Source organism: Pagrus major, chromosome 24 (genome assembly GCF_040436345.1).
Source record: "Pagrus major chromosome 24, Pma_NU_1.0".
NCBI lineage: Eukaryota > Metazoa > Chordata > Actinopteri > Spariformes > Sparidae > Pagrus > Pagrus major.
The window spans coordinates 13,839,464-13,852,146 of record NC_133238.1 but is presented as its reverse complement, the minus strand read 5'-3'; the positions used below and the strand labels follow the sequence as shown (position 1 = coordinate 13,852,146).

Genomic DNA, 12,683 nt, shown 5'->3' with positions numbered 1-12,683 from the left:
CTAAATAAAATGTCTGCAGCTGATCAAAAGAGACAGTTTGAAGAAGCAGCAGTGTCACGATTCTCTGAATCAACTTTTACTCTCAGCTCTGACGGCTCGTCGCTGTGAGACTCTGGTGGACCAGTAAACATTAACAGACGATTGGTTTCTGTCCTGACAGACTTCTTTAACAGCTGGACTTGATCCTGCTGTCTTCAAATTCAAATAATAGTTCAAATAATATCCAGCAGGAATGAAACAAGAACAGCAGCCGTCAGTGATTCAACAAGAAACAAGAGAGAAATTCAGTTCCTCTAATCTGTCCAGAGTGAACCCTCCTCACAAACAACAATAAAGGATCTCTGACGAAGAGATAAACCAACATGTCCAACGCTGTCGTTTGATTTTACTGTAAGACAGACGGAGACGTCCACTGAGCAGAGATGTCCACTGAGCAGAGACGTCCGCTGAGGAGAGACGTCCACTGAGCAGAGATGTCCACTGAGCAGAGACGTCCACTGAGGAGAGACGTCCGCTGAGCAGAGACGTCCACCGAGGAGAGACGTCCACCGAGCAGAGACGTCCACTGAGCAGAGACGTCCACTGAGGAGAGACGTCCGCTGAGCAGAGACGTCCACCGAGGAGAGACGTCCACCGAGCAGAGACGTCCACTGAGCAGAGACGTTCACCGAGGAGAGACGTCCACCGAGCAGAGACGTCCACCGAGCAGAGGACCATAACCCATCTAAAGAACGTCTACAGAACGTCTACAGAACGTCTGAAGAACATCGACAGAACGTCTACAGAACGTCTACAGAATGTCTACAGAACGTCTACAGAACGTCTGAAGAACGTCTACAGAACGTCTGAAGAACGTCTGAAGAACGTCTACAGAACGTCTGAAGAACGTCTGAAGAACATCGACAGAACGTCTACAGAACGTCTTCTTATGGATCAAAACTCAGGTTTTTATGACGTCACGTTGATTTTAAAACTTTGACTTCTTAGTTTTCTGTCAGCTGGACAACATGAGCCTGAGACGTTCCTCTGTTCTCCACACACACACACACACACACACACACACACACACACACACACACACACACACACTGTCCCATGTGATCTGCTCAATGACTTCCTGTCTTCTGCTGCTGTTGGACTCAGATGAAAACAGCCTCTTTTGTTCCCGACTGTTACAATACTGGGAGCTCTGGTCCACACTCTGCTTCCCAGGGAACAATGTCACACACACACACACGCACACACACACACACTCAAAGTGGTCAGAATAAATCTTCATCATTGTATAACAATGTTCTCTGCAGTGTCAAGGCCTCATCAATAAGTGTCAGGATGTGACTATTGATCGTTCACAGCTGATCCACAGCGTTTGACCTGCTGTGACGGCGACTCGCCTTCGTGGCTCCTGAGCTGTAAAGATAAAACGTTTTCTGACTTGGTGTAATTAACGACCTTATTTTTGTTCTCGGAGCTGTTTCTCTTGGATGGCGAGGCTCTGCTGGAGATCAGCTTTGATTTCTTTCCTTCCTGTTTCACTGGCAGCCATTTTAATTAGCTGTTCCACACGGAGCGGCCCGACGTGACCCAGTGTGGAAACATTTTGACAGAAAACAGAACCTGCCTTCAGTTGCTGAAGCTCGTTAAGGTCCAGACACCGTCTCTTCAGTTTATCGTCTAACTGATGTTCGCTGTAAAACAACATCACCGCCAAAATTACTACGGTCATTATTTATTAGCGTTAAATTAAACGCTAATAAAGATGAAAATAAAGTAAACTTAAAATATTACTGTAAAATATTGTGTTTCTACAGCAACGCAGACATGTTACTGTGAAAATACAATGTTATGATGTAAAAGATCATGTTGATACTGTGAAACACATCTGGAGTTACTGTAAATGTACACATGAACAGTAACTTTACTGTAATATTACTGCAATGTACTGTGTTTTCATGTTAACCCAACTATGCTGCTTGTTAGCCTGTTAGCCTGTTTTGAGCCTATTAGCATGTTAGCATGTGTACCTTGTAAAACTACAATATGTAATTGTTACTGACTGTATGTTTCTGGGTCCTAACTACAGTGTTTCAGTGTCACGTACCATTTTACTGCATCCTGCCCCATCAGAGCTCCATCACAACCTTTATATCACTCACTGCTCTACATTACATCAAGGCTAAATGACATGCATCATTAGGGGCGTGGCCTCTTTGAGTGACAGGTAGCTGTCATCACTGATCTTCACCTCTCATGGTGTCTGTGGAGACTCTGACTTCAGATATCCGACACACAGTCTTTGTTTCTGTTTGGTTGATTGGACTGACCGACGGGAGGGGAGAGACAGACGCCGGTGTTTTGGATTAACGAGCGACTCTGTTAGCGATGGCGACGGCTGGGACCACCGACTGTGGGCTTCATTTTATATCTTGTCTTTACGAAGCAGGAACACGTCAGAGGGAACAGATGTGTTGTTTGAACAACGACCCTCAAAACTGGATGAAGTCGGGTTCTCTGTCCTCTGATTGGTGATTGACGAGTGGGAGGATTGTGACTGAGTAACGTCTGCAGGCAGCTGATGTTCTCTGCAGGTCTGTCAGTGTTGGCACGGCGAGCTGAGGTGGTCCATTTCCTGTCTGTCCACTCGCTGTTCTGAATGGGTCCGCTCTATTGTCCCAAAAAGGAAGAGAGCGATTAAGGAGAAGGTGGTGGGCGGTTCTGTTTGTGGTACAGTGAGTTAACGTATCGCTGCCAGGACCTGATTAGATTTTATATACGACCTCATTGACATCACAGGTAAACATTTCCTGTTGGCAGAACCACAGAAGACGACAAATATTTCTGATCCGTCAGAGAAAAGCAGCATTATGGGACCGTTTCAGGATCAGTACCAGCCTGCAGGGTCAATGTGGATCATGATCTTTATGTTGGTGAAGGTTCTCAGTCATCATCTTTATTATTACTGTGATTCTGTACAGTTACAACTCGTTTATACTCGTAGATATTTACTATAACTACTGATACTGATATGAATTCTTAGTAAATGCTGATTTATTAGCAGTCAGAAGGGGCGGAGCGGCATCTCCATGGTTACCATGGTGGACTGATGTGGATCCAGCTGCTGGATGGAGGCAGATAGTCAGATTATGGTGCTGGTGCTGGTGGTGTGGGGGGTTATAATGAGTGTATTGTGGCGCAGAACAAAGGCAGCTCTCAGCCTTTATTTATCCAGGGAAGAGCTCCGAGCAGCCAATCAGACGGGACGTAGAGTGCAGATGTGGACGGTGGAGGTGAGTCGTCTGCAGACATCGTTCCTGTTTCATACTGTTAACGTACGACCAGCGAGCAGAGACGTATGAAGCATCATTAATAATGAGGATCAATCACAGAAGCCACAAATCAACCAGAGTTCACTTTGTTTTCATGCATCTTTATTCTGCTCGTCTTTACAATCATCTGCTGAGGATAATCTCAAACATTACATCATCGCTCTGCTGCGTCTGACTGAACACAAAGTGGTTTCACGTCGTCTCTCTGAACATTAAACACATCATGTCTGTAAGTCGCTGTTTAAAGCTGAACCACGTTCATCTGACTCGTCTCCACAGCTCCTGCTCAAACATCAGCTTTGTACAAAAACTACAGTGATGCTGGTTTGTGTCCAGAACCAGAACCAGAAGTGAAGGGATTTACAGTCTCATACAGACAGAACAGGAAGCAGCAGCACGTTGGTCTCTTTGGATTTACACAATAAATGGCTGAATGATTGAAAGTGACGTCAGGAAGCTGAAGGTCTGCAGCCAGACACTAACTCACATCTCCAAGTGTCCAACGACAAGAAACTATCAGGATGGATTCTGGGAAATGATGTTTTTATTCTTTTTACTGCTCCAAAGTCTAAAAGTAACAGTCAGCAAGAGAACTACAGTAAAATGCTTCTTTTCTCAATGCAGTTCTGAACCAGTTAAAATGCTGTAAACTCTTTCAATCTGACAGTTTTGAGTCTTTTGAGGAAACAAACTAACAGATTCAACTTCACATCTGATCTGATTCTTTTTCTCTTCATCCAGAGAAGATTCAACAAGACCTTGAGTTTATGAAATGATGATCTTCAAATCAAGTTTTGTTCTTTAATCTTCTATTTAAAACTGTGATTCAGAACTTCACTGAGAAAACAGCCCGTTTTATTTCAGGTGAAACTGTTGGACACTTCAGAAACAAGAGTTTGGAGTCTCAGGAAAAGGTCAAGTTTGGCTGCAGAGTTTACAGCTCAATAAAAAGGCTCTTTGTCTTTATGTGGTTCTGAATCAGAGTTTGAGAACAATTCATCTAAAGTGTAAAACTGTGATTCAGAACTTCACTGAGAAAACAGCAGGTTTTATTTCAGGTGAAACTTTGTGGACATTTCAGAAACATTTCCACTAATTTGATCCTGATGAGAGTTTGAGATCTTTGTTAAAGTTAAATTAAACGTCTCATTTTCTTTATGTGGTTCTGAATGGAAGACACTCAGCCACAGAGTTTAGAACATTTAATCTGAAGTAAAACTCTGATTCAGAACTTCACTGAGAAAACAGCCCGTTTTATTGCAGACACATTGTCTTTTGTAACTTTTGGACTTGGGAGCAGCAGAACTCACCGGACCGACCGACTCATTGGACAGAATTATGCGACATGTGGAAACAGACTCTGAGACAGCCTCCATCTCAGACGTACTCAGATCTGGTCCTGAAGGGGGGCCGTCCAGGCTGCACCCTCACCAGCGGGATGGGGGGGACAGGTGCGTTACAGTTTTCCTTCTGCACACACAAACAGGAAGTCAGCAGCAGACTTCCGGCCGTCAGGTGAAGAACTCCGGCCGTCCAGCCGCAGAACAGAGCGTCCCCGAACTCCCAGCGCGGCACCACCTCTGGCACCGACTCGTCGAAGAAGCGCAGCACCGTCAGGTGGGCGATGTAGGAGACCGGGATGAGCCCCAGGATCCCGGCTGCCAGGCTCAGCACCCCCCCTGCCGTCTTCATGGCCCTCTTGCAGCCTAGGTCCTGGCAGCTGTTGACTATGTGCATGCCAGGGATGGCCAGCAGAAGTCCCAGCAGCCCGGCGGCCACTGTCACGCACATGAGGATCCGGGCCAGCTTGATGTCCGGTGGCAGGCCCAGGAGGCTGTCGTAGGGCCGGCACTCGAGCGCCCCGTGGTCCTGCACCACGCAGGTCTCCCACAGGCCCAGCTCGTAGCTCTCTGTGGGCAGCAGGTCGGTGGACAGGGTGAGCCAGGTGGACATCAGGGTGGTGGCCAGCGAGCAGAGCCAGGCCGCCGCCGCCAAAAACACCCCCGACAGCTCCAGAGCGTGGGTACTTGGGTCCATGATGGTGCCGCTCAGAGTCTCTTGATCCACGGGTCTCCTGGTGCTCCCACTCTTTACCTCCCTGCCTCCCTAACGAGGGGAGGGCTCCTCACCGGGACATGACTGCTTCCAGGGAATATCCTGAGCGGGCTGGCAGCTCCGGAGGAAACCCTTCATACATCCAGCACTGTGAGAGGAGACCTGTGTCCCTGCCAGGCCCCCCCCACCCCGCACACCCAGCCGGAGCGAGTGATTGGCCGGCGCTGAGACAACAGCATCATTCAGTGAGGTCGCCTGCACGCAGGATGTCGTAGAAACGCAGACAGGATGTTATCAATGCACACATCTCTGTGTTTGAAGTTAATGGCATCGCTCACGCTGCTTCCCTGCTTTGTGTGGCCCCCGGCCCCCGCAGGGGCCCCGCCCCCCCGCCGTGTCACCGGGCAAACCCAACAAACACAGACGGGTTTACACCAGGTCTGCTGGGCTTTGTTCTGAACAAACAGGAAGAGCTTTACCTCAACATCCAGGCAACCAACATTCAACACAACTTTATTGTTTACAATCATCTATATATTTATATTTGTTATTTATATATTTATATGTGTTATTTATATATTTATATGTGTTATTTATATATTTGTGTTATTTATATATTTATATGTTATTTATGTTATTTATATATTTATATTTGTTATTTATATATTTATGTGTGTTATTTTTATATTTATGTGTTATTTATATATTTATATTTGTTATTTATATATTTATGTGTTATTAATATATTTATGTTATTTATATATTTATATGTGTTATTTATATATTTATATGTGTTATTTATATATTTATGTGTGTTATTTATATATTTATATTTGTTATTTATATATGTATGTGTTATTTATATATTTATATTTGTTATTTATATATTCATGTGTTATTTATATATTTATATTTGTTATTTATATATTTATATGTTATTTATATATTTATATTTGTTATTTATATATTTATATGTTATTTATATATTTATATTTGTTATTTATATATTTAATTGATACTGTTCACCTGCAACCTGACGTGATGGAGGAAATGTTTGAATATTGATTACGTGTCTGTGTGTATTTGAAGACTTCTGTTGACCACGTGTCATTTCTTCATGTTTAAATGGTTTCTGGTGTATTTGACTTATTCAGATCTCTGTTAAAACCAAACTCCATTCAAAAATCAATGAGTTTAAGGCTTCCTGTCTTCAGTGGTAGAGTCACAGTGATGTGGTGGATCTCGGCAAAATGGCGCCATCTGCTGGACATCAGCGCGACTTACAAGCAGAAAACATGAATTACGTCACATCCCTGAGACGACAGCTTACGCGAGTACAATCAGAGCAGAAAGTGACACATGCAGAGGATGTGCAGTTTAACAATGACAGAAGAGAAGAAGGAGTCAACCAAAGTGAACATGAACCCAGCGTGGCTTCAGGGCAGGATCATTATCATCACACGGCATCAACTGTTCAGAGCAGGCAAACACCAAGACAGAGACAATCTAAGTCATAGTTAAGGCAGCAGCTAAATTCCTTAACATGAAAGATTTATCATGGGAAAAGATAGCTGCTGACCTGAACCACGGAGAAGGGACCTCAGAGCCAGCTTCACTAATCATGGTGATACTTCAGTGGAACACCAGGAGTCTGACAGGAGTGGAGAGGAGATATAGAAACCAGACATCATATTCATTCAGTAACATGGCTCAAATCAACTCTGGATGTCATTTTTAAGGGATATACTGTTACACACAAAGATATAAACACTGGTACTGGAGGAGGGTGTGCAATGTGTATTAAAGAAGGTATCAATTATAGACAGATACAATACAATACAATACAAGAGTTACAGGTAGTAGTTATTGAAATATGGAGCAAGAACAATCGTATGAAAATAATACAGTGTGGTGAGTTTAATACACACAGCACAGTGTGGTGAGTTTAATACACACAGCACAGTGTGGTGAGTTTAACACACACAGCACAGTGTGGTGAGTTTAACACAGCACAGTGTGGTGAGTTTAATACACACAGCACAGTGTGGTGAGTTTAACACAGCACAGTGTGGTGAGTTTAACACACAGCACAGTGTGGTGAGTTTAACACACACAGCACAGTGTGGTGAGTTTAACACACACAGCACAGTGTGGTGAGTTTAACACACACAGCACAGTGTGGTGAGTTTAACACACACAGCACAGTGTGGTGAGTTTAATACACACAGCACAGTGTGGTGAGTTTAATACACACAGCACAGTGTGGTGAGTTTAACACACACAGCACAGTGTGGTGAGTTTAACACAGCACAGTGTGGTGAGTTTAATACACAGCACAGTGTGGTGAGTTTAACACAGCACAGTGTGGTGAGTTTAACACACAGCACAGTGTGGTGAGTTTAACACACACAGCACAGTGTGGTGAGTTTAACACACACAGCACAGTGTGGTGAGTTTAACACACACAGCACAGTGTGGTGAGTTTAACACACACAGCACAGTGTGGTGAGTTTAATACACACAGCACAGTGTGGTGAGTTTAACACAGCACAGTGTGGTGAGTTTAATACACACAGCACAGTGTGGTGAGTTTAATACACAGCACAGTGTGGTGAGTTTAACACAGCACAGTGTGGTGAGTTTAACACAGCACAGTGTGGTGAGTTTAATACACACAGCACAGTGTGGTGAGTTTAACACAGCACAGTGTGGTGAGTTTAATACACACAGCACAGTGTGGTGAGTTTAACACACACAGCACAGTGTGGTGAGTTTAACACACACAGCACAGTGTGGTGAGTTTAACACACACAGCACAGTGTGGTGAGTTTAATACACACAGCACAGTGTGGTGAGTTTAACACACACAGCACAGTGTGATGAGTTTAATACACACAGCACAGTGTGGTGAGTTTAACACAGCACAGTGTGGTGAGTTTACCACACAGCACAGTGTGGTGAGTTTAACACAGACAGCACAGTGTGGTGAGTTTAATACACACAGCACAGTGTGGTGAGTTTAACACACAGCACAGTGTGGTGAGTTTAATACACACAGCACAGTGTGGTGAGTTTAATACACACAGCACAGTGTGGTGAGTTTAATACACACAGCACAGTGTGGTGAGTTTAATACACACAGCACAGTGTGGTGAGTTTAACACACAGCACAGTGTGGTGAGTTTAACACAGCACAGTGTGGTGAGTTTAACACACACAGCACAGTGTGGTGAGTTTAATACACACAGCACAGTGTGGTGAGTTTAATACACACAGCACAGTGTGGTGAGTTTAACACACACAGCACAGTGTGGTGAGTTTAATACACACAGCACAGTCTGGTGAGTTTAATACAGCACAGTGTGGTGAGTTTAATACACACAGCACAGTGTGGTGAGTTTAACACAGCACAGTGTGGTGAGTTTAACACACACAGCACAGTGTGGTGAGTTTAACACACACAGCACAGTGTGGTGAGTTTAACACACAGCACAGTGTGGTGAGTTTAACACAGCACAGTGTGGTGAGTTTAACACACACAGCACAGTGTGGTGAGTTTTATACACACAGCACAGTGTGGTGAGTTTAACACACAGCACAGTGTGGTGAGTTTAACACACAGCACAGTGTGGTGAGTTTAACACACAGCACAGTGTGGGGAGTTTAATACACACAGCACAGTGTGGTGAGTTTAACACACAGCACAGTGTGGTGAGTTTAACACACAGCACAGTGTGGTGAGTTTAACACACAGCACAGTGTGGTGAGTTTAACACACAGCACAGTGTGGTGATATATAGAGTATATAGAGTATATGGTTAGAAAAATACAAGAGGCAATAGGGAGAATAGAGTGCTGGGCACTGGAGCGAGGTTCAGATTTCAGCGGCAAAGACACAAGTCTGTTTCACAAAAAGGAAAATTCAGGATCAGATTCAACTTAAAATGTCTTAAAACTTAGAGATAGCAGAGTGTTTTAAATATCGAGGTATCTGGTTCAACAAGAATCTAACTTGGAAAATTTATATAGAGCAAATTGTTGGAAAAAAAAGTACTGAATGTTGTCAGATGTCTACTGTTTACATTGGACTAATCAGGGCAATTCTTGACTATGGCTGCTTCAGTCTGCTTCAAAAACTCAATATCAGGCCTGAGACTCTGCTGTGGTGCTGTTGAAACAACCCCAGTGTCAGCCCTACAAGTGGAGATGACATTAGAAATGAGAAGAAATCAGATTTCACTAACATACTGGGCAAACCTAAAGGGCCACAAGGAGAGTCAGCCCACTCAGAAGGTGTTACAGATGTGTCAAGAGAAGGAACGAAGACAGATGAAGAGCTCTGGTTGGATGGTGGGGGACGCCGTAAAAGAAACAGAGACAGGGGATTTAGTGTTAAGCTCCACTGTCCCACCTTGGCTATTAGTGGAGATAGAGGTAAACATACATCTGTTAGAAAGGAAGAAAGGGAAAAGTATAAATAAGAATCAGGTTAATAGATATATAGAGGAACATTCTTCAACATTTACTAAAGTATATACTGATGCATCAAAGACAACTAACAACAGAGTAGGAGTTGTGTTCAGAATCAGAATCAGCTTTATTGGCCAAGTATGTGAAACACAAACAAGGAATTTGACTTGGTTATTCTTCGCACACAATGTACATAGACGTACACATGAACATAAACAAACATAACAACATTCAACTAGAGGGAACAAGAACAACAAAGAACAGTAAGTTAAAAAGTGTTCAGAAGTCCGGACTATTATAAATATATAAATATATATTTAATTATATTTATATTATATTATTTACAGTGTGGATATATGTTGTTCAATTATGTACAGGTAGAAATATATATGTATATATATATATATATATATATATATATATATATATATATATATATATATATATATATATATACATATAAAGTGCAATTTGGTCTGTAAATGTAAAGACTATGAGTGGATGGTTTTTGGAGTCAGGGGGGTCACTGACACTGGGTGACTGATCAAGTGTTCATCAGTGCGACGGCCTGGGGGAAGAAACTGTTCTTGTGTCTGGTTGTTTTGGCGAACAGGGTTCTGTAGCGCCTGCCGGAGGGGAGAAGTTCAAACAGATTGTGTCCAGGGTGTGATGGGTCTGCAGAGATGTTTCCTGCCCGTTTCCTGACTCTGGATGAGTATAGGGCCTGGATGGTGGGCAGTTTAGCACCAATGATTTTTTCTGCAGTCCTTATTGTCCGTGTCAGTCTTTTCCTGTCCTGTTTGGTGGCTGATCCAAACCAGACGGTGATGGAGGTGCAGAGAACAGACTGAACTATTGCTGTGTAGAACTGGACCAGCCGCTCCTGGGGCAGGTTGAACTTCCTGAGCTGACGCAGGAAGTACATCCTCTGCTGGGCCTTTTTGATTATGGAGTCTATGTGGAGAGACCACTTTAGGTCCTGGGAGATGGAAGATCCCAGAAACCTGAAGGTTTCCACAGCAGACACGGAGTTATTTAAAATGGTGATGGGGGACAGTATAGGGAGGCTACTCCTGAAGTCCACTGTCATCTCCACAGTTTTGAGCGTGTTCAGCTCCAAATTGTTCTGACCACACCAGAGGGCCAGCTGTTCCACCTCCCGTCTGTAAGCAGACTCGTCACCGTCACGGATGAGGCCGATGACCGTTGTGTCGTCTGCAAACTTCAGGAGTTTGACAGATGGGTCTCTCGAGGTGCAGTCGTTGGTATATAGGGAGAAGAGCAGTGGGGAGAGCACACATCCCTGGGGGGCGCCTGTGCTGATTGACCGGGTGCTGGATGTGATTTTCCCCAGCCTCACCTGCTGCCTCCTGTCTGTCAGGAAGTTTGTGATCCACTGACAGGTGGAGGCTGGGACGGTGAGCTGGGTGAGTTTGGAGTGGAGGATGTCTGGGATGATGGTGTTGAACGCCGAGCTGAAGTCCACAAACAGGATCCTAGCATATGTCCCTGGGGAGTCAAGGTGTTGCAGGATGTAGTGCAGTCCCATGTTGATTGCATCATCCACTGACCTGTTTGCCCGGTATGCGAACTGCAGGGGGTCCAGCAGGGGGCCTGTGATGTCCTTCAGGTGGCTCAACACCAGTCTCTCAAAGGACTTCATGACCACAGACGTCAGGGCCACGGGCCTGTAGTCGTTTAGTCCTGAAATTGCCGGTTTCTTGGGGACCGGGATTATTGTGGAGCTTTTGAAGCAGGAGGGGACTTCACACAGCTCCAGTGATCTGTTGAAGATCTGGGTGAAGATGGGGGCCAGCTGGTCAGCACAGACCTTCAGACAGGAGGGTGACACGCCGTCTGGGCCTGGAGCTTTCCTGGTCTTCTGTTGCCTGAAGAGCTGACACACATCCTCTGTCCCCACTTCTGTAGGCCTCCTCCTTGGCCTGACGAAGCATCCTGAGTTTTTCAGTGAACCAAGGTTTATTGTTGCTGTATGTGCAGAAGGTTTTGGTCGGCACACACATGTCCTCACAAAAGCTGGTGTAGGATGTCACAGTGTCAGTGAGTTCGTCCAGATCTGTAGCAGCAGCCTCAAAAACACTCCAATCTGTGCAGTCAAAGCAGGCCTGTAGCTCCAGCTTTGACTATGTGGTCCATCTCTTCACAGTCTTCACTACAGGTTTAGCAGATTTGAATTTCTGCCTGTAATTTGGGAGAAGATGAACCATGCAGTGGTCAGAGAGCCCCAAAGCTGCACGGGGGACAGAGCGATACGCGTCCTTTAAAACAGTGTAGCAGTGGTCCAGAGTGTTTTTGTCCCTGGTGGGACATTCTACATGCTGTCTATATCTTGGCAGTTCACGGCTGAGGTTTGCTCTGTTAAAGTCCCCAAGAACAACGAGCAGAGAGTCTGGATGTTTCCTCTCCATGTCCGTTATCTGGTCAGCCAGGTGTTGTAAGGCCTCAGTAACACAGGCCTGAGGTGGGATGTAAACACCAACCAGAATAAACGAGGAGAACTCCCGCGGTGAATAAAACGGCTTCCCAGGTTTAAATATTATGTCAAATAAAAGAACCGTCAGGAGAAATGGTGGCTATTCTTTCAGCACTTTAGTGGGAGGAAAGCAATAAAGCAAACAAAGTAGTAATAGGATCAGATTCAAGCAGCTTAAAAACATGCAACCAGAAACAAGACAACACATTCTGGTGGAAATAACTCAAACTGTGTGTAGAATTACCAAAGCAGGAGTAAATGTGAAGTTCACTCGGATTCCAGCTCTGTAGAAATGAAATGGCAGACAAATATGCAAAAGACGCAACAACAAAAGTAGA

The 12,683-nt window shown here is 44.5% G+C and overlaps 1 protein-coding gene across 1 annotated transcript; it reads right to left on the bottom strand.

Moving 5' to 3' along the window:
• Positions 1-4,703: 4,703 nt before the first annotated feature.
• Positions 4,704-5,387, bottom strand: LOC140992389 (putative claudin-24). The gene has a single exon (XM_073462701.1). The coding sequence runs from the start codon at positions 5,361-5,363 to the stop codon at positions 4,704-4,706; it is 660 nt and encodes a 219-aa protein (XP_073318802.1). The 5' UTR covers positions 5,364-5,387.
• Between the last annotated feature and the right edge of the window lie 7,296 nt (positions 5,388-12,683).